Source organism: Oryza brachyantha, chromosome 9, assembly GCF_000231095.2.
Source record: "Oryza brachyantha chromosome 9, ObraRS2, whole genome shotgun sequence".
NCBI classification, from domain to species: Eukaryota; Viridiplantae; Streptophyta; class Magnoliopsida; order Poales; family Poaceae; genus Oryza; species Oryza brachyantha.
Window position 1 is genome coordinate 10698526 of NC_023171.2, and position 22867 is coordinate 10721392.

Genomic DNA, 22867 nt, shown 5'->3' on the forward strand with positions numbered 1-22867 from the left:
TAGCTATTAGCATCACGCCACTGCAAAAAACGGTACAAACTATACAACTACATGCAAAATACAAATATTGTCGTAAACATATGTTCAAAGAACTAATGTACCTAATCTTCGCATCTATTAGCACAATCACTGCAAATAATGGGAAAACTACACTATTACATGGCTACAAAATAAATTAACTACCTTCATTTAACACCTCCTCACTTTACATAGTACCGCATGCTTCACAACTTAGAACTAATACCGTACACTTAAGCAAATTTGCTAGAGTTGTACCTAAGGGCGCGTACAAAGGTGTCTGTTAACTGACTCTCTTAGTCGCCACGTAAACAAATTTGGTGATGTAGAGAAAATAGAGAAGAAGAGAGAAAAGCTGTTGCCATGGCAACGGCTTAGAGTTGATTCTTAGCATTTATTAAAGAAAACTTTCTTGCATAGCAATGTATAGAAATAAAACTAGCTTAATAAAAATATTTTATTGTATTAACGAAGAAACTATACCTGACTCTATCATTATACGTATCATTATAAAATAGTCAATTGTTGCTGACATGGCTTCAGATAGAGCTCGCAATGGACTCTACCGTTAAACATGACCTTAGAGGTGAAAACAACTGTAGCAGTACAGCGAGGCCATTCCATGTGTAAACCATATGGTTTAGCATGCAAACCACACGATAACAACAACCTATGTGAGGTTCCTATTTTAATGGCGAGGACTTGCTACCTGTCACCGCTCCCAAGTGGTAACCCTGGTTGGAGGCGCAAAACCCATTGCTTACCATGTGGCTTTAAGGTCCATGAGCGCAGCGGCAACATATTTGGCATCGCAGGAGACGGGGATGAGGAGAGAATCTCTCAGAAAAAGGAGAGTGTGTGAGCTTTGTCCGAACATTGCTGAGAGATATGGGATGAAGGGATTTTTTTTTTCTTCCCTGTTGGGCCTTGTTGGTCCTGCATGAACATGGCAATGGCAGTCTCCTACGTCCTTTTTTGATTTTTCCTTTCTCAAATCCTTTTGGACCTAAAACTTGATGTTAAATATAAAATGTTATCATGTTTCCTTCACCAAACAACTATATAAGTAGATATATGTACCACAAGGATTTTTTTTGTTGCAATTTTTTCAAGATTAGAATTTGGCCAAAGTTCATCAGGTGCAATAACCGCTACCATGCCCCCCAATGGTAAAGGGAACCCAAGTCCTAGGTAATATTTTTTTTCCGTATTATATCTTGCTCCGTTCCAAAATATAAGTACTTTTAGGTTATAAAAATATTAACATTGGACTTTCAAAATTACAAAGTACTATGTTTCTGTCCTCTTTGGAGGAAGAAAGTTCTCTCTGCATTGTATTAGTACATGTGGTGTAAACTAAAAATGAAGTCTTTATAAGATAGATGTAGTAGTAAATCTAGCAACACCCCACCATCAACTCTCTCTGCCTTAGCAGAGGGTCCATATATCAGTTATTCTCCACCATCTGTGTAGTTTAAATTAATAACAAATATATATACAACAATTATGAGATAATATATAAAAACGGATGCTAATAATAATAACAGGTTCGTAATAACCTTCTTTAATTAAAGTCCAGTTACTACATGCAGGAAATAAGCTAGTAAATATAAAGCTAAAAATCCCTAACGTCCAACTAGAAATACCTTCTCACAAGTCACGAAGATATATTAACACACTGGTTGCCATTGTGAAAAATACTTGACGATGTAGTTACAGATTCGCAATTCAACACGATCTATCCTGATTTGAATGGTGTAGAGATCTGTTTGAACCGAATTTTCCAATATACAGTGTGGTCACAACCTGCAGCAGGTTTCCAACTTATGCTTTGTTGAAGCCCTCATATCAGCATGTAGTATTCAACGGCTCCATGTACTTCGATGAGACAAAATTAGCCTCATCCATAACTACGTGGGAGACCATAAGAGGCAGAATTTCATGAAAGGATGAAGCAACAAAGTGGTGCACGCTGCCAAGACAAGGTATATTTTGGTCGATCCAGCTCTGTTGTGGTGCAACAGTGCAAGTGCCTTAAACAGCAGCAGTACACGCTCCAAGCTAAGCGTGAAAGATTTCGCCCCACCTAGCATTCAGTTATATGATATCAGCTCTTCATACATGACAGCAGTAAATTAACTTGGCGTAGAAACATGTATGATCATATGAGGGCATGACCGCATGAGACATCATCTATTGCATGAGATACTTGATATCAATTCCATGATTGGAAAGGTAAAGTACAAAAGGATCAAATATGTAGTTAAGCAACTGAGAATTGAGAATGCGCCAATGATAGCAGCATAAGAGCATAACAAAGATGAATTTAGCAACAAGGAATCATGGGCAACACTTTGGTAGTAAGATACCATATATGGTGGACTTGTCAGACGTCAAAACCACCCTTGATATAATTACATCGCTGATATCCAATTCACCTGGCTATGAATAATATCAAAAACCAATAACTCCTTGGGATAGCAGACCACACCATATAATTGACAGTGATAAATTGTTACAGAGTAACTATCTCACAAACTAATGCACATATGATTTCCGCCTAGTACATTCTGAAAAAGAATAATAGTGTTATAGTGGGCAGGTTATTAGGGGGAAAAAACAAAATAGAAGCATGGTACCTCACATAATCTCCAATTAGTTGATTCCAGACTATTGCTGGAAAGAGAGGTATGTCGTTGTAATATGTGCTCCCCATGTTTGGGAATAAGTTTAAATTCAAAAGAGATAAAACCAGATGCTCATGTATCATTAACCATTTTAATTAGGAAAGCAGTCTCCAATGCTAATTCCTTGGTTTGCAAATACTTGCTTTCTTCTACAACATCTGTTGTCAAGTTGAGAATTACAGGCCGCTCTGAATCATATTGAGTAACTTCACGGACTTTTGCAGCCCATTTAGCTGCTTCCCATACACCAAACCTACCATTTTCAACCACAAAAATTAGTCATGTCCAAGACAAAAGAACTACATAAGCACACATCATGCAATAGAAAGCCACTCTTTCCTGTTTATCTGGTCTAAGGTTATATTGTAAAAATTACAAGCTTCAATGCTGGAAGGTACTGAGGCATAAAATGAAAACAACCAAGTTCCTGAGCTATTGTGCAATTATGCTGCAGAGGTCTCACGAGGGGATGGAGGTACTAACTAGCTAGTTTCCACAAACAAACGCATACCTTGTATTAAATGATGATGTCACAAACACTGCTGGGTAAGGTACATCCTTCTGGATGTTATCATAAGGAGAATACTTCCTGATTGAAAGGAACTCTTCATGGTCCACAGGAAACCCGAACTCTTCATAGTCAATAGCTGTAAGAGGTAGAATAGGGTGGAGAAGGGTATTGCAAACATCCAAGAAAGGGACCTGGAGGAAAAATGGAAGTAGTCATGATGGGCTGTCAGTACAAATAACAAAAATAGTGATAATAGTACAAACTGAAGACTACAGGAGAAGGATAACTAATACGGCAATCCCAAACTTGATGAAGAATTTGATAGCAAGAAGTTCCCAATGGATAATCTGTTACTTGAAATGTTTCGTTAGTTGATTTCATCTGACACATCTATTAATGACGAGCATAAAGGATGGATTTGTGATTTGTGGACGATTTGATATTTGACTGATATATCTGGCTTGAACGGATTAGCAACTCATAAAAAATTATTCTAGGCCATCTTGCAGTTTGAAAACAACAAAGCTGCCAGGAAAAGCAATTTGTCTTGGATAGTTGGATGTTGGGTAGCATGTGGTCACATGCAATGGTTTTCACAAATATGCCAGAATCAGGCTCAAACTTTCTAAAAAGGCTACATACTAAGCTGAGTGAAACATTTTTTTTCTTGTAAACTAAAATGATTGAAACAACCGAATATTGAAGGGAATGCATGTAGAAACCCACGATTTCACCTTGCACTAGAAAAGATTAAAGATTTCTGGTTTTCTACTACAAAAGTTAAGCTTTTGGGGTTTATATTTGGCTTATTTTTCACTATTCTTAGTGACCCAATCGTTTCATGCATCTTAATTGTAATGCCAATCTGCAGCATTTAGAAACAATTGCAATGTTTACAAAACTAGAACAATCTGATCTTGTGCGGACATATATAATGACAAATGTCTTAAGTCCTTCCTAATTCCCATGTGCGTTGATGAATAAAATAGCACCATAGAATGGAAAGTGAGAACTAATGTTGGAAAGCAGCAAATGATTTCTATGCATCATGGTTAAAAATATATACCTTCAAAACAACCGCACGAAACAAATCAGGCCGAGTATTGATTGCTGAAGCCACCAGAAGTCCTCCAGCACTATATCCCCATCCAGCAAGCTTATTTTCTTGTATGATACCCTTCTCAAGAAGAAACTCACCACAAGAAACAAAATCAAATATAGAATTCATTTTTTTTGTACGTGCACCATCTTGGTGCCACTTCTTCCCATAACCTCCACCACCCCTGAAAAAAGATGTGCTTTATATTGACACAATTGTATGCATGTGAAGACTCAAAAGACAATCTGATATGTTCCTTGATGCAACAAACATTTAAGCACTTTCTCAAATTTGTGCAGCTTTCAGCCAGCATTTCTTAGTTAGATGTTAACAAAATAAGAGAGGTATACCTGACATCAGCAAATGCAATCACCCAACCACGATCAAGTAGGCTCTTTAACTCACTACGCCAACGCTTATCCAAAATCTCACCATAAGCACCATGCCCATGAAGTAACCCTGGATTTCCGTCTTGCTTGTGCTTTTGTGAATATACTAATGTCAGTGGAACCAAAACTCCATCCTTTGATGGAACATCATGGTACTCACAAGCATAGTATTCAGAGAGCTCATTCCAATCACAATCTCCAAAAACCTCACTTGACAAATCACCTCTTTTTGAAGATGGCTTATCCATACTAGCAGCAAAAGTATTCCCATACAGTGCTTTTGTTCTTTCATGAAGCATGTTTTGCTGTTGCACTATCTTCCACCTTCCATTCAGTAGGTTGTAGTCAACAACTGCATCAGGCATCTAAAATGACATGATTATAAAGTTCTGTAAAAAAAATGCATTGACAAGCATGAATATAATCTGATCCATTAGAGTATTCCTAGGGCATGATGAGGAAATTTTAGTGCTATGATGCCACAAGCAATGCCATCATTTCAAGGGCAAGTTCCCAATGCACAATGCAAGCAAACTATCGCACCATGAGAAATACTGAGCTGTTATCACTTAACTATCCTATAAAGGCAATGCATTAAATTTCAAAATAAAGACTCAACTATCAGTTGAAAATATAACATGATAAGGGCACATAAATTGGGGGTACTGAGAATGTTACAGGTGGGTAAGGAAAAAACACAATGCCAAACCCAAACAATTTATATTTTTTGAGGTACGCTTTTCAAAAAGTGACAGACTTCAAGGAATGAATTTCCTATATGGTACATCATCCATCTATGAAGTTGCTTTATAGCTGAAAAGCATCTTCAAGAACATAGAGCTCAATAATAACTGGAGCTAATTCATACTACCTTCATGCAAATGATTTTTGAGCGACACAGAAAAGCAAAAGGAAAAAAATCACAGTACTAAGCTATGCAAGAAGATAATAAGGCATCCCAACAAAATAAAATGGAATACACTTAAAAAAAAGTATAGATTAGAAAGTTGGAGAAGAAAGACTGTTGTTGTATAGGAGCCACACAGAAAGTGTGCAAAAGCAACTATGCATTTTGTAATCAAGAAAATGACTGCTTGCGGTTTTGTGCATTAAATCCACAAAAGGTGCGAAGCAGAATAGAGAAGGATGGAATAAATAACTAACACAACATACAAACTAATATCCATACCACAGGTGATGATAGTGTGAAACGCATTGTTGAGGAATGGTAATCATAATTTGGGCCAGATAAAATCTGACACGCATGATTTGGAAGAGGCAAGTCAAATGGATGGAAATCTGACAGACGAGCAGGTACCTAGTACATGGGAAACAAGTGTCCAATAGTAAGAGCAGTAGCAAGTAAAAATAATTGTGGATTTAATTAATTAAATAAATAAATAAATATTTTCAATGTGTGGGGCTGTACAACTCCATCAAGAACTAAGGAATAGCAATTTGAATCTTACTTTGGTAAGGAAAATCAATTGACTTACTTTGATGTGTTCAGGGAAGGGTAAATTTACTGAACAAAGCTTGAGTTTTCTGCCTTGTCTCAAAATAAGCACCATGTGAGTCTCACAAAATTCAACATCTTCAAGAATAATGCCTGATTCTTCAAGAAAAACATCCTGACGCAAACATTAAGAGTGATTCAAACAGATTAAACAAAGTAACCAATCTGAATCAATCCTACATTCGGATTAATTTAATATGGCAGAGTTGATTCAAAAAACAAACCTTCCAGCTCTTTGGGCCAGGAGATTCCACATCAGACAGCATTAGATAATGAGAATCAACAGGGGTGCCTTCTCGTGCAGCATCTGTAAATAAATATAAGCATCCACGATGGTGTTCAACAATACAATGAACTTGTGATTCACCCTCCCAAACCAATGTCATTCTGGACAGGGGGTCAGAAGCATTTATCAAATATACCTGGACAAGGTCAATCGAGCATGATAAAGTGAAAGAAAAATCAGCTAACAATATTAGAGGTATAATGTGCAAAAAAATGTACCTTTGAGTGAGTGTCTGAAAAGACATTTAATGTTATAAACCGAAAATCCTTGGTGTGTCTGATATTTAAATAAATATTCTCGTCAGGTTCTTCCAGCATGAGAATATCGTCCTTGTTGGATCCAATAATGCTGAAAAACAACCTACATAGACAAAACATAAACATATAGCTGAATGCCGCAAAGATAAAAATGCACAACAGAACAGAACAGATCCACCAAGGCACCAACCGATATGGCCTCCTATCCTCATTTGTAACAATATAAACCAGTGCTTTCCCATCCATAGCCCATGATATGTTTGAAACCCGGTCAGCACGAGGTTTATCACAAAGAGTTCCTGTCACTAGGTCCCTCACCATTAACGTGAAGGAATCCTTTTCTTTGTCATACATAGTGTATGCAATGAACCGGTGATCTGGGGACACTTCAGACAGTTCCTCGTATGAGTATCCTGCATATCAAGCATAGGATATAGCTTTTTAAAACTATACAAGCGAGGAAAAACATGTTACAGTTGAGAAAGTGTTAACCTATGATTGGAGTGCTATGAGATTTAGAAGAGCTTTGACTGGAAGTAAAGCGGAAAGTTGGAAAGATTGAAAGAAAAATGTGAAGGAATTAATTTGTCTGAGGATGAAGATGTCTTGGTCTGGAATTTGACAAGAGATGGCAGATCTTCTGTTAAGTCCTTTTATCAAGCAATGATGATGCAGGGGGCTTGGTATCCTTTTAAAAGAATCTGGAAATTTAAAGTCCCTCTCAGAGTTAAAGTGTTCATTTGGTTGATTCTCAGAAATAGTATCTTAACTAAAGATAATTTGTATAAGAGGGGTTGGAAGAAGAAGAATAAAAAAAATGTCAGTTTTGTGAAAAAGACGAGACAATTGATCATCTTTTCTTTCAGTGTAATTTAGCTAGATTGGTCTGGAGTGTGATTAAATGTACTTTTGCTGTTAGCATTGTGAACAACAGAAAAGATTTGTTTCATAATTGGATGAGAGGTTTTAACAAAGCTACAAAAAATCTGGTAGCTGTAGGAGTTTCAGCAGTCTTGTGGTCCATTTGGAAAATAAGAAATAATGCTTGTTTTCATGATAAGTTTCCAAACAATCCTGTAGAGATAATTTTTCAGATTGCTAATTGTATTTTATTGTGGTCTCTTATGCAGATCAAGGGGGACAGAGCAGAAAAACTTGAAATGGAAGAGGTTTTCCACTCTTTCTCCGAAAAAAAAAAGTCGCATCAACAATATTGTGGGACTTGCTGCTTAGGTATTATCCAATGCAAGGTAAACTAGCCAAGTAGACGAACTAAATACTGGACAATGGAATCACTGCGAAGGTAAATACGAATTGCATACTTTATTTCAAAAAAAGGAATTCACAGATATTAACTTTAGAGCGCCATTAATTAAATTAATATATGTCGGGGTAAACACGAACTGGAATTATTTCAATGCCCAAATAGGTTTCAGTGGTTACCTCCGAACCGCTCGGCCTCCTTGTTGTAATCGACCAATTTCTGCTCGATGCGCTTCCCGGCAGTGAAGTCGAAACCAGCAGAGGGATCGCTATACGAGACAAACTCGCTGTGCAGCGCCGCGGAGCGGCGACAGAGCACAGGGTACTGCTTGCCCTCGTCCGCACGGCGGTAGTATAGCCAGGGGCCCCAGCGGACGGGCGGCGTGCAGGCATCGGAGGCAAGGCGGGAGGCCATCTCGAGCTGGAGCTTCCGCGCGAGGCGGTCGGCGCCCGCCGCCGCCAGGCAGGCCTCGGCGTACTTCTCCTCGGCCTCCATGTGCACGTCCATGTGGCGCATGGCCGCGGCGTCGGAGAGGGCGCCCATCCACGCGTAGCTGTCGTGCCACGTCTCCCCGTGGATGGAGACAGGCTCGGGCTTCTGCGGCGGGCGCGGCGGGGTGGGGGGCGGTGGCGGGGGAGGCGCGGAAGCGGGCTTGGCGCGGCGGTGGATGTGGCGCCGGAGGAGGAGGCCTACCTGGTGCCGCATCGTCTCGCCGTCGTCGCGGCGGTGGCCGCGGTCGCCGGCGGGGATTGGAGGACGGGCGTCTTGTGGCGGTGGTGGTGGCGGAGGTTTTAGTTGGGGTTTTGCTTCGCCAGAATTGAGCCCATGTAAGCCTATCAGTTGGGCTTTCCGGCTCATTAAGAGAACAAAAATGCGTCTCGCGGGCCGGAAGGCACTCTGGTCCACTCTAGTCAACAAAAAATATTGTCCAGGTTCATTGGCACGTGACAGCACGCGCGCCCAAATATTGTCCAGGTTCATTCGGACGCCCACTTCCCACCCAAACGAACAAGCTCTTCTCGCAGACATGTGGACCCTACGATTTCAATGGCCCACTCGTCACTGACTAGGGCAGCCGAGCTTACGTGCTGTCTCGCCATCGCCCACGCTTCCTCCGGCCGGCGCCACCACGACGCACCCCCGTGGCGGCGCGACTCGATCACTCGACTCGACCCGCTCCTGCTCCCTCCCGGGCGCCTCATGAATCTGGCCGGCCCTCTCGCCACGCCGACGCCCGCGCCGCGCCATGAGATGCCGTTAAATCCCTCCTCCTCCTTCCTCCTGTCCGCCTCCTCGCTCCGCCGCTCGCTCCTCGCCTCGCTCCGGAAGATCTCGCCGGCGGCTACCGCGGCGCTCTCCCCCATGGCCTCGGCGTCCACCGTCGCCGCCGAGAACGGCGCCGCTAAGCCGGTGGCGGAGAAGCAGCAGCCCGTGCAGGTGGGCTCGCGGTCCACCCCTCCCCCCTCTTTCGGTAGCTTGATTGTTTAACTCTCTGTGGTTCTGTGTGTGTGGCTGCGCTTGCATACTGGCGGATGGGTTGCTCTGTGGTTGGTAGTGATCAAGGGGATCGCGGTATACTTTGAAATGATCGTCAAAGTTAGGTTTGGTGATTACTAATGCTCTGCATTGCCTCGGTGTGTCCTGCAGGTTTAGGACTAGCCTAATTATTGGAAGAAACTTATTGCCGGCATTCTTGTTGCATTATTGGGAGTGTGAGCTTAAGGACTCATTAATCATATTAGATTACAATTTTGTTTATGTTACTTTATTGATCGGTACTGCATTTAGTGTCAATTTGTTTTCCCAGCTGAGCAAGCTGGGGTTACAGTAAAAGTCCCTGAAGAAACTTTACATTCTGCTGTAATCACACTCCGTGAGGTCAAGATTTATCCACAGCGTCCATGATTCTAGTCGTGTGCATATGCGTCGGTCTAGCTATTGACCTTGACACCTTGTAATCTACTAAAAAAAAACTACTAAACTGCAGAAGTCAAGGGTGAAAACAGTGTACATTTGTTGTGAAAAGAGAAATTGGAACTTACATATCAAAAACACTTGGGCTGCGGTTCTTTCTTAGATGATTATGAACTTATAATTGACTGCAGTTCTTTCTCATTACTCATTAGTCAAAAGAATAAGTCGAACTAAGTTAGTTTAGTTTAATGTTTCAATTATTTACATATTTCTCTACTACTTAAAAGGTGAGTCATCCGTCCTCTTTCCCTCCTCTCACGCACAACCACCGACTCCCAAAAAAAATACCCAGAAATAAGCGGGTAGTTGAAATACCCTTTTGGGCATAAATATGGTCCTATCCTTAATTATATAGGCCATGCTGCTAGTTTATGGAAAAAATGCAAGTGATTAGCACATTTCTTATATTCTTATTTTTTGGAAAGAGGTTATAATTACGACTATTTTCCCCAGAATTAACATATGAAATGCATATGATAGAGACATAATTGCATCTCTGTGTGCACCCACCGGGACAACATTATTCCATTATCTAAAGGTATATATAGATATAATAGTTTAATACTAGTACTTTTTTTTTGTTATGGTTACCTGGTAGCCTACAAGATATCAAATTATTTTTTACTGCACCCATTGAACAGATCATTGCTACAGTATTCCACGCTTGTTCTGTCAAAACCTGCTTGTATGATCTTCTGCTGTATATTGTGGCTCCATGCTAGTCCTCCTAATCCATCACATTGTATAATAAACATTCTTATGGTATCATTTACTCATCTGATTCTGACTTGATCGTCTCATGCCATATTCTACAATGCCAGCAAGAAATATGTACATTTCTCTTAAATCCCATGTGGGAGTTAGAATTATCATTGTATTTTTTTGTGAGTCTATTTTCCTTCTATTTCTGGAAGGAGGGTGAAAACTCTCATGTGATTCTACCAAAGCGTGTAGCATCCTAGCACTATGATGGATGCCTCAGGACATCTTGCCTTGATAACAAACTTTGCGCCATATATCCATGCCATGTTTGTGAATGTGTTTGATTCACCACCTCAAAAGAGATTACAAAAGAGGGTTGCTCAAACTTGTCAATATAGCAGTGTTATGGCATGGCACAGTTGAAGCAAAGCAGATTCGGAACACAGGATAGGAAAAATATAGGAATAGGAAAACAAAGAAATAGTATAGGATTTCATATGCAAAAGAGAGGATTGAAAAACTTAGGAATTGGATGGTTTGGAGTGTTCGGAACATAGGAATATATACACCACGGGAATTTCAAGATCAACAGTAATCCATAGATTTTAGTCTACCTAAGCAATACATATTAATTTCTATCTAGACTCTGCAAATGGGCCCACACAGAAAGCCTTATCTTTGATCTTATCCTCCCAAGCTTCCAGCACCTGCTTATTGCTTGATTGCCTTGGTATTATGCGAAGGAAAATAAAAATGAGGTTGGAGTGGATGGAAACTTTCCTGTGTTCTACCGGTGAAATCAGCAACAAAGGAATACTTCCTACCGGTGAAATCAGCAACAAAGGAATACTTCCTTCAATTTTCCTATGACTGGTTTGCACGGTCCGAATGATAGGAAAGGAAAAAATCCCTATGAACAGGATTCCTCTGAAAATCCTTTGAATATCTTGTAATCCGAAGAGGCCCTCAATCAGAAACCAATCCTTTATACCAAACCTCTGGGAAGGGTTTGTGATAGAGCTGGCAGACACAGTGGTGCTAGATTTCTACTCACCATCCTGTACACAATAGAGTAGTTCGTTAGTTGACTCAATATCCTGAGGTTACATTACATAATGTGTTTCTGTTAAGATAAATATTCCATGTTGGCTTTGTAATTGCTATGTGAGCAAATAAATATCCACTGTAGAACATGCTATATCAGTTCCAAGTCCAGTGGCCAATACATTGAGACTCACCTGATATGAACCAAATATTTTTCATTTAGATATTGAGGTCTAATATGCCAAACAAAAATGAAATCGTGTATGTATTATTGTTTGGTTTTGAGTAACAGAAAATTTATTATATGCAATGTTTAATCAGTATAATTTTACTTCTAGTCACGGCATATATACCCTTGAGGTTTTTTCTTGATCCATTCTCTATTGCAGGTTGCAAAGCGGTTGGAAAAGTTTAAGACAACAATTTTCACACAGATGAGTATGCTTGCCATCAAGCATGGAGCAATAAACCTTGGCCAGGGTTTTCCGAATTTTGATGGCCCTGACTTTGTGAAAGAGGCTGCTATTCAAGCTATCAATGCTGGGAAGAATCAGTATGCAAGAGGATATGGTGTGCCTGAACTGAACTCAGCTATTGCTGAAAGATTCCTGAAGGACACTGGACTGCAAGTCGATCCTGAGAAGGAAGTTACTGTTACATCTGGGTGCACAGAAGCCATAGCTGCAACGATTTTGGGTCTGATCAATCCTGGTGATGAAGTGATTTTGTTTGCTCCATTCTACGATTCATATTTGGCTACACTGTCAATGGCTGGTGCCAACGTAAAAGCCATTACTCTCCATCCTCCAGATTTTTCAGTCCCTCTTGAAGAGCTAAAGGCTGCAGTCTCGAAGAACACCAGAGCTATTATGATAAACACACCACACAATCCTACTGGGAAAATGTTTACGCAGGAAGAACTTGAATTTATTGCTGCTCTCTGCAAAGAAAATGATGTGTTGCTTTTTGCTGATGAGGTCTATGACAAGTTGGCTTTTGAGGCAGATCACATATCAATGGCTTCTCTTCCTGGCATGTATGAGAGGACTGTGACTATGAACTCTCTAGGGAAGACATTCTCACTAACAGGATGGAAGATCGGTTGGGCAATCGCACCACCACACCTGACATGGGGTGTAAGGCAGGCTCATTCATTTCTCACATTTGCCACCTGCACACCGATGCAAGCAGCTGCAGCTGCAGCTCTGAGAGCACCAGATAGCTACTATGAGGAACTGAGAAGGGATTATAGCGCTAAGAAAGCATTGCTAGTCAACGGACTCAAGGATGCAGGTTTCATTGTCTATCCTTCAAGTGGAACATACTTCGTCATGGTCGACCACACCCCATTTGGTTTCGACAATGATATTGAGTTCTGCGAGTATTTGATTCGTGAAGTCGGTGTTGTCGCCATACCACCTAGTGTATTTTATCTCAACCCTGAGGATGGGAAAAACTTGGTGAGGTTCACCTTTTGCAAGGATGATGAAACGCTGAGGGCTGCAGTTGAGAGGATGAAGACAAAGCTCAGGAAAAAATGATGCCAGCAATTGCATGTGGCTATTGATTTCTGAATAATGTACTTGATCATAATTGCATTCAAAATGCATGTACCGTTCTAGCGATAGTTATCCTGTCAGTGACTTCATCTCTATTGTCGTTTGTATTTGGCTGTACAAGCGAATATGATGGATCAGGATTGCTGCCATTACACTTTTCTAGCCTACGTAGCAATCTGCGGCCCCTATTTGCCCAAGTTGTTTTTCTACCTTACGATTTTTACTAGTCTACCAAGTGACTTAAAGCAAAGCATTTATAACAACACAAAATATTCAACTGTATCATTACAGTTTTGCTGGAGGGACGATTGTGATATCCAAGCCACTTACTTTTACCACCAAACTGTCTTTTTTTAACTACCAAACTGTTGTTTTCCTGGTGTCATGTGCATTGACTTGTGATGCCTCATGCCTAGATTAAAATGTCTTCATCACATGCTACCTCTGAGGTATTTTCACGGTCCTTGGCATAATTTTTGCTTCTGGTCAGCAGTTCTTTTTCTCTTCTGGATTTCTGAAAGAGACATGAGGCCCTTCAGAAAATCGTCAGGCTCAGGCATCCTCCATGAGCCACTGGTTCTGCAGGTGAAACAAGCATCACTAGTTAGCTGTTACATTCAACGGTGCACACAATTCTGCACCTGCTGTTACCATCTAGCACCATACACCTGACCATCCTGCCGACCGGGGCAACCAAACGGTTAGGAAAAAGAGATGATAAGATCAAAGAAAGAACCACTGACCAATCACTGGAGGCATATGGCAACGCCAAATGTGCTCATATTCTCTTGATGCCAATCTTTTCCTAGTTCACACTTCACACCTTCCTCCATGGCTCCATGCATGTTTTACTCATTTTTTTTCCTTTTATTCTTGTCTCAGACAGAGACTGGTACGGTGAACTCATGCTGTCCTTGTTTTGGCACCGTCTGGTTAAATGATTAATTAATATATGGTGAATTAATCAAAATCTATCAGTAGTAGTAGTAGACAAGATTTGCGTTTGGAAATTGGCTGTCGATGCATGGTTGCATATGGACAGGGGTGTGCCATGCTAACCTTGTCTGCTGATACTCTGTAGTGTACTAGCATGATTGAAGCGTTGGTTGCCGACTTTGCATAAAAGAATGGCACAGGTGAGTGAGCATTGCACGGTGCGGTCTCCAAGACCATATTTTTCTCCAATGAAAAGTGCAGTTCCCAAGAGTCCGCATCCTGATGCAATGATCAGTCATCTTGATCATCTGATTGGCCTTCTTGAGTTTGTACGGCCGGGAGTGACGCAGGTACTAGTATTACTCTGACATTATAGTGGTACCAATACTGTTCTACGACTATCATAATTAAGCAAGGGAAATTAGCTCAAACTACTAATCGAGTACTACTCATGTCCGTAACCCAACGCATTAAAATCTGCTTGAAAGCAATTAGAAACTGACAACGAAGGGCTCATGAGTCATGAGGCCCTATCACAAGTCATAACCCACATGCTGTGCAACAAACCGAAAAATAAAAAACAGGGCTACAGTCACTACACATTCGTTTACATGGCTCCCAATATATTTTACTTCGTCGAGTAGATTGGAATTTCTCCCTGTAGAATTCCAAAATTCAACGTTGACTGCAACTGCAGCAAGCACCTCTTCAACGAATTAAGGCTACCACTCCAACAGTTCATCTGGATGTCTGGATGTCAAACCACACCAACAGAATCGCTCAAATCCAGCCTCCTCTATATATCTGTACGAGTACATGTCAACAGTCAAAAGTCACCCCAAGAACTGAGAATTGAAATGCACAACTAGTCCAATTGGCTTGCAGGTCAGACTAATCTCCGGTTTATTTAACTCAACAAAGCGAGTCCGTGTTACCTGGCTCCATGATCCACCACCCACCAGCACCACCCAACTACTCACCCCGGTCTGCAAATTAAGCTGAACCGATGCACCACCAAGAAACTGAAAATTAGGCATAAGATCACCACACAGTTGTGAAGCTGACCCTCAGCATCATCATCTTGACATGAACAACGTTCAAACCGTGAGCTAGCAGACCAAATCCGTCTTGTTTTCCCACATAATCTGAAGAAATAATCTGCGTGATTCTGAAGCTCACACGGCACCTACTCCATGAGACTGCCTGCATAAATATTAGACTACCAGACATGGCATTGCTTTCTTCTTCATGAATGGAGGATATATCAGAGAATAAAGTATGGCGAAAAGTAGAGTGTTTCATATGAAAGTGGTTGAACACTTGCATGCGCTTTGAACGGCTGCGACAAGCGAAAAACTACAATCCCAGGCGATACTTTCCATGGCCGGCTACCTTGGTTTTTACTACTTGTCGGAGCTCTCACACTATGGCGCTTTTTTGTCATTCTAAAGTTCAATATTGTTTAATTTCCTATCTCATGCCTGATGCATGTATATGGCGAGATGTTCTTTTTTTCTCAGATAATGAAATTAAGTAATGAAATACGACATATGACGTGATATGGAGACGAAAATATTTGCAGGATCGGTGGCTATCACCTCACTTGACAGCTACTGAACACGATGTTTATTTAGGAGCGACGCCTTGTTTGAAACTGCAAAAACAGACGGCAATTGGATTTTTAAGCCTGTAAATAAAGGAGAACAGGAGGGGAGAAATGGTCCATGCAAATGACCTCGCTTCTCACGCAAGCGAGCATCATGAAACAAACCAGGATAAGAATTGTTCTTTCACAGAACAAAACACACACGAAAAAAAAGAAAGAAAAACAGTGCAAGATTCAAATGAAATGACCATCATGATGCTGCCACTTTGCTGCCTTCCCATTCCCAGATGCCTAAGTTTTTCTTTCAGTATGTCACGATGATTGAGGCGTTGGGCATAGGATAATCAGATTTTAATGTTGTGTTAGCCTTGCACCCTGGCTTATAATTAGCTTATGTGTGACCAATTATTATGTCTCGAGCCTGTTGCTTCTGTGGAGCAAAGAATAAAGGAAAGAAAGGAAAAGATCGAGTTGGCTCCTGCTTTTCATACATATATACTGGAGAAGCTACTCCAGTCAGAAAACCAGCAACCATTTCATCTTGCCGCCCATCTTTTTGCATGACAAAGAACAGAAGCTCCAGCCATGCGCACAGTATCGGTAGTTTGCAGTTCTTGCCAACATGCAGAGGTGACTTTCTGAAAGGAAGGGAGAAGGAAGGTTACTGTTACATGCGAGAGGTAGCATAAGAATGGCATGGATAATGGTTTGAGACTGGAACAAGATAGCACAAGGCTATCCTTTCCAACAACACAGGATCTTTGCTCATTCAATGCAGCCTGACAAGTTGATGCCAATATGAGATTTTTATTTATGAATTGTTTGGAGTTGCAAGTAGCAGGTCAGTGCGATGAACAATAGCATTGGGCACTGCTAACCCTTCTAACCCTTCAGCACATTGGAAGATTAACATAATCCTGGTTTCGTCCACAGCAAAGCAGGATCAATTAAGTAATCACAAGCTCCGAGATAAACTCCTGTTCGGTCTGTCCTTGAGAGGCCACAACCAAACTGTCGAACCTGTGAAATGTTGCTCCTGTTCGGTCTGTCCTTGAGAGGCCACAACCAAACTGTCGAACCTGTGAAATGTTTCTAGGGTACAGCAGAGATGGGCTAATGTTTATATGTTCCAATGTCTCTGAATTCGACATTTTACAGGTCAAACCATTTCATCGATCGGCACTCTGTTCCCCCAAATATATTTTGGAGTGACAGCAACATACAAACATTAAGCGAAGATCGACACGTAGAAACAGCGACAAAACATTCGGAATAATTGTGATATCTGAAATGGAACGGTACATATCAACTCAACATAATGCAATGGGCTCGTTGATTAGAATTAGTGTCCTGATGCAAGAAATTATAGCGACAGCGGGCTCCCAGAGTCCCAATCCCAGCACACAGCAATGCACCGTGCCAGCTTACACTTGCATAATTCTACACACCAGCATTCATATCCCTGATGCAAAAATCTGAAGCAACAAGTGGACCAGGCTCAGGCTTGTTTAGTTTCCAAATTTTTTTTCCAAAAACATCACATTAAATCTTTGGACACCTAAATAAAGCATTAAATATAGATTAGCCAAAAAACTAATTGCACAGTTATGAAAGAAATCTTGAGATGAATCTTTTAAGTCTAATTAGTCCATGATTAACCATAAGTGTTATAATAACCAATATGTGCTAATGACAGATTAATTAGGCTCAAAAGATTCGTCTCACGGTTTCTAGGCTAGCCGTGAACTCCTTTCGATATCCGATCCAACGTTCGATGTGATGTTTTTACCAAAAAAATTTGGCAACTAAACACCACCTCAGATGCCAGGGAATGGATAGGCAACACAGCCACAGGGTGCTGAAATTACAACAGTATCTTGGGTCCCTACATCACAGGCTCACAGCTACAGGTTGCAGGACCAGAAAGAAATTTACAGTCTCCCATGTGCACCACCATGTACTACCATTGCAAATGGAGAATCACTGCACATGGGAGTACAACCTCAAGCGGGTCAAGATTTAGAACGGAGCAAATGAAATGTAGATGCAGCCACATTTATGTGTGCAATGCAAAATAAAGAACGTAGAAGATGCGGTAAGTAGCAAGAAGGGGGGATGGAAAAAAAAAAAGGCTCGCTCTTGCATTGATACACCTGGATCTATGTACAATTTACAGCTTGCAAGAAAGGGGGAAGGGGAAAAAGGGGACCGCCAATCGCGATTGCGATATTGCAGATTCTGAGCTGTTTTGCGAAACAAAAATGTCAGCTCCGCTCTCCCGGCGGCTCCCATTCGTTGCTGACCTCTCTGACTCGGTGCGAGCGGTTGTGCTCGCTCCGGTCGTCTGAACTGAACTGAACCTCGCCGATTAGTTATTTGTCCTTCGCTACCCTAATGTACAGTTAGAAGGAAGGAAAGCCATGGTTTCTCCAACACACACACTCACTCACTCACACATAGGTATCGCAGAATTTCCCATCCATCCTGTTCTGGACTGCCTTGATCGCCGCTACCCGAGCAGCCGTGGCTGCCCTATTAGCAGCCATGACCGCCTTGTGAACCTGCTCGTCTACTCTCGGCAGGCGAAACGCGTTCTCCGCAGCTTGTTGCGCCGCCTAATTAATTGTACAGTGCAACCATTAGAATTCCACAAGCAATTTTCCATTTGCAATAGGCAACTCAACTAGGCAGATCAATGTGTACCTGCACGGCACGCTGAACAGAAGGATCGGTCGGGTTAAGGGGGCTCTTCAGAGTCCCGGAATCCCAATCCCCCGATCGCTTGTCGCCGTTCCGAAATGTGTACATCCCAAATCCTTGCTTCTTGCCTTCGTGCCAGGAGCCTTCGTAGCAGTGGCCATTGGCAAAGCTGTAGACACCAAAACCATGGATCTTGTCCCCAAAGTACTCCCCAGCATACCGATCACCGTTTCTGCAAGAAAATTTTCATGGAATGTTCGAATTTAGCAACCAATGCATGGATGTCTCACTTTGTTTAATTAAAATCTGAACAAATAAGGTGTAATTAATGTAGCAATCGAACAGTTGCCATGAAACGGAACAGTGTGTTGCTCTGATCAAACAAAACACTTAATTTGGACAGATGCTCACCTGAAATGGTAGCTGCCGAGCCCGTGTTTGACACCGCACTTGAACTCTCCAATGTAGGAGCTTCCGTCGGAGCAGGTCTGCGCGCCGATGCCGTGGCTCTGGCCGCCGGCCCACTCGCCGGCGTAGCAGTCACCGCTGTAGAAGCGGTAAACGCCGTGGCCATGGCGGAGGCCCTGGCGGTACTGGCCGCGGTACCGGCTGCCGCGCGCCCAGCTCTCGATGCCGTAGCCGTCGTACTTGCCGTCGACCCAGTCCCCTTCGTACTTGCCCTTGCCGAAGAAGTTGTAGACGCCACTGCCGTTGCAGCGGCCCTTGTGGAACTCCCCCTCGTAGCAGTCCCCATTGCTGTAGAACTCGACGCCCTCACGCACGACGCGGCCGTGAGCGCCGCCCTTCCCCTTGTCCCGCTTGTGCGGCTTGTCTTCCTCGTCGCCAATGAACCACTGCACCGACCCGGACCCCGGGGAGCGGCGCAGCCGCAGGCGCCCGCGGAGGAGCCGCGCGGCCCCAGCCGCGGCAGCGAGCGCGGCGGTGGCGGCGGCCGCGAGGAGGACGAGGTGGTGGTCGTCGCGGAGCAGGAGAAGCACCAGGAGGACGGCGAGTGGGAGCACGAGGAGGAGGAGAGGGTGGGCCGGGCCGGCGGCGACGCGGAGGAGGAGGTGCGGGTGCAGGTGCGGCGGGGCCTTGGCCTGCGCCTGCTCCTTCTTGTCGTCCGGCTCCGGGTCCTCGACCACGACCGCCTGGAACGACGCGCAGTTCCGCACCGTCGGCGAGCGCAGCAGCGACGAGGGCGTCCGCGTCAGCTTCCCCCCACCACCACCGCCGCCGCCGCCGCCTCCTCCCCCTCCATGCCCATCCATCCCTCGCCGCCGCCGCTCCCCGCCGCCTCCCTCCCACCCCTCAATTTCCCGCAGATCTTCTCCTCCTCCGTTTCAAATCCCCCCCAAGGCCGCGCAGCACACAGATCGAACAATACAGGAGCAGAGGCAGAGCAGGAGTGGGTGGAGCGGAGAGAAGAGAGGAGAAGAGGAGGAGGAGAGGTCTCTTATAACTACCGTGCAGGACAGAGAGAGGTGAGGTGACCAGCTCCGCGTGCGCCGCGCCGAGCCGCCGGCCTGGCTCGGGTCGCGGATCGTCACAGCCACAAGCTGCCGCAGCAGTAGTAGTAGAGGTATCGGCGCGTCTCGCGGGGGTCGCGACGTGACGCGACGCGAACGCGACCCGGAGGGGGCGTGTGTTTCGCGGGGGCGCGTCCGGGTCTGGGGCGTTTCCGGGTGGTGTTTGGGCGGGGTGGGTGGAGGCCGGGGCCACCGGTTTCGGATCTGAGCGTCGCGTCGCGGGGCGCGCAGGATGAGAGGGGTGGTGGTGGTGCGCGAGTGCGTACGAGCTTTGGGCACGTGCCGAGGGGGGCGCGCGCGCGCTTTTCCCTGGATGGGACCGACCTGGGACGAGGTCGAGACGAGACGGGACGGGACGGGCGGACCCGCGCCGCGCGCGGGCGGTGGTTTGGCGTGCGGGAACGGCACGGCGCTGCGCGGGGTTGGGAAGGGATTAAGGCCGCGTTCGTCGTGAGGGCTAACGAAGTATTAGTATGTGATTAATTAATTATTAATTATTGAAAAAATATTAAATAGATTAATATAATTTTTTAAAACAATTTTTCTATAGATAATATTTATAAAAATATATCGTTTAATAGTTCGAAAAACTTGCCGTCAGAAACGAGGAAGATAAGTTAAGGGAAACGAACACGGCCTAAACTGGTTTTGCTGGTACCGCTCAGCGCGGTGGGGTTCGTTTGTTTTGTACAATATGTACGTGCGTGGCTGTGTGGTGTGGTGCACGGGCGGCTCAGGTCCTTGAGAAAAATCGTCCGCAGCGGACTGAAGCCTGCCTGCTCCTTGCCTTCAAGGAAAAGAAACGCGGGGCGCATTCACGAGAGGACTATTTCATAAACAACCTCCATTTGAATCATGGCGCATTCACGAGAGGAATATTTTGAAGAGGACAATGTTTTGAATTCAAAGGGAGGTCCTTGATGCCCAAGGAATCAGCCGCGAGTGCGCAACCGCGAGCCGAGGTCCAATCCGGGTCTAGCCCCCTCAACCCACGGGGAAGCAGCCGTACGCCGATCCGCCCGGCCGTCCCGGTCCGCGCGGGCTCGGCGTGGCGATGATTTCACGTCATGTGCGCGGGCGTATGCCGCCGATCCGGGACACCCATCACTCCCTCGGCCACCTTTTTCCAGACGTGCGAGGCGTACCGCGACCACGCCGCGCTTGCACGCGGGCGTGCGCGAGACGCCGCGCTAGCTGCACGTACCACCACCACCCGCGACCGATCGAGACATGCGCTGCGTGAGCGTTTCGGGCGGTGGCGGCGTGCGTTGCGTTGCGGGCGCGGGGGCGGTGGTTGGGGGTAGATGGGCTATCGCGGCGGCGCAGCCGGCAACAGAATCCACGGGCGAATTCGCCGCTTTGGACCATGCAGCGTGTTGCGGCTCGAGTATAGCGGTATAGCATGGTCGCATCTCCGATGGTTAGGGGATGTTTGTTTATATAGACTTATTTTTAGTCTCAAGTCACATCAGATGTTTAGACACTAATTTAAAGTATTAAATATAAACTAATAAAAAAACTAATTTTATAAATGAGAGCTAATCCATGAGACGAATTTTTTAAACATAATTAATCCATAATTAGAAAATATTTACTGTAGCATCACATAGACTAATCATGTATTAATTAGGCTCATTAGATTTGTCTCACGAATTAGTCTAAGATTATGGATGGGTTTTTATTAATAGTCTATGTTTAATACTTTAAATTAGTGTCCAAACATTCGATATGATATGAGGCTAAAAAATTTAGACACATCTAAACAACCCCTTAAAAGCTCCGTGTAAGTAGACTTTTGTGGGGGCGCGGACCTCCACATGATTTCTTTAACCTTTCTTCTCCTCCAGTTCTAGAAACGTAGGGTTATGGGTGATAATACAGGTAAACCATACAGATGCCTCGTTTCAGTCGTTTGCCCTACCGCTTTGCGGCAATTATTGGCCGAGCGTGTCACGCCCCTGCCCTGATTTTGGCAAATATGAAAACGAGACGACATGCTCTGGTCGCCCTGCAAATTTCCCGTTTGCAGCATACTCCATCTAATTAAGATTGAGTTTTAAAAACTATATTGCGTCTTAATAAGTACTCCCTCCGTTTCGTAATATAAGATTTTCTAGCATTGCCTAAATTAATATGGATGCTAATAAATCTATACATATATATAAATTATATATATTTATTAATGAATGAATTTAGGCAAGACTAAAAATTCTTACAATATAAAATGGAGTGAAGGTCGTACATCTTAATAAATGGTGAATGGTTATATAAGATAAAGAGAATATGCAAGGATAAAATGAGAAAATTTAAATAAGATATGATTAATTCGACAAGTAGTATGTAAATGATGTTAAAAATACTTATAGTATTAATAAAAACATTTATATTTTAGGAAGAAAAAAGTATACTGCTCAGTTACACATGATGTGTGGCTGTGACGGGAAGAGAGACAGGGTATACGACGATGGGCATCAAGTACCCGGCCACCGGTGGGCCACATCCTATAGTACCTGAGTTTTTCAAGCTCCACTCCTTCAGATTCAGCCAGCCGAGACCGAGAGGTAGGAAAAGGCAGTGTAATCCTCTTTATACCTCCCTGCGCTGCAAATCATGTGGCCTTTTAACCCCCAATGGAGTCATGAACCATGCATCTTTGATTTCTTTCTTTGGTGGCCCACGAGTTTTCATCATCTTGCACATGTTCTGAGTAGCCAAAAGTATATGAGGAATTGCATTTCTTGTCTTCTCTCTTCACACATATTAGAGAAAATAATCGAACACCAATGCACG

At 43.5% G+C, this 22867-nt stretch overlaps 3 protein-coding genes across 6 annotated transcripts; 1 reads left to right on the top strand and 2 right to left on the bottom strand.

Annotated features, from left to right (window-relative positions):
- Positions 1-1549: 1549 nt before the first annotated feature.
- Positions 1550-8732, bottom strand: LOC102704914 (dipeptidyl aminopeptidase BI). Of its 4 annotated transcripts, none has more exons than XR_005812461.1 (12): positions 8207-8732; positions 6954-7176; positions 6725-6866; positions 6445-6642; positions 6201-6335; positions 5894-6022; positions 4666-5069; positions 4283-4499; positions 3217-3407; positions 2663-2958; positions 2388-2588; positions 1550-2104 (listed from the first exon to the last, which is right to left on the bottom strand). XR_005812461.1 is itself a non-coding variant. In XM_015840887.2 (10 exons), the coding sequence occupies exons 1-10, from the start codon at positions 8730-8732 to the stop codon at positions 2778-2780; spliced, it is 2346 nt and encodes a 781-aa protein (XP_015696373.2). In that variant the 3' UTR covers positions 2638-2777. The 4 variants fall into 4 exon arrangements, 1 of the variants encoding a protein (XP_015696373.2); XR_005812460.1 differs by having other exon boundaries at positions 2658-2958; XR_005812462.1 differs by lacking the exon at positions 2388-2588 and having other exon boundaries at positions 2658-2958.
- Positions 8733-9122: 390 nt separating this feature from the next.
- Positions 9123-13499, top strand: LOC102709592 (probable N-succinyldiaminopimelate aminotransferase DapC). Its single transcript, XM_006660623.2, has 2 exons — positions 9123-9464; positions 12137-13499. Exons 1-2 carry the CDS (start codon positions 9228-9230, stop codon positions 13286-13288), a joined length of 1389 nt encoding a protein of 462 aa, XP_006660686.1. The 5' UTR covers positions 9123-9227; the 3' UTR covers positions 13289-13499.
- A 4466-nt stretch (positions 13500-17965) lies between these two features.
- On the bottom strand, positions 17966-20034 carry LOC102705188 (junctophilin-1-like). Its single transcript, XM_015840888.2, has 3 exons — positions 18960-20034; positions 18552-18780; positions 17966-18463 (listed from the first exon to the last, which is right to left on the bottom strand). The coding sequence occupies exons 1-3, from the start codon at positions 19817-19819 to the stop codon at positions 18299-18301; spliced, it is 1254 nt and encodes a 417-aa protein (XP_015696374.2). The 5' UTR covers positions 19820-20034; the 3' UTR covers positions 17966-18298.
- Positions 20035-22867: the final 2833 nt, after the last annotated feature.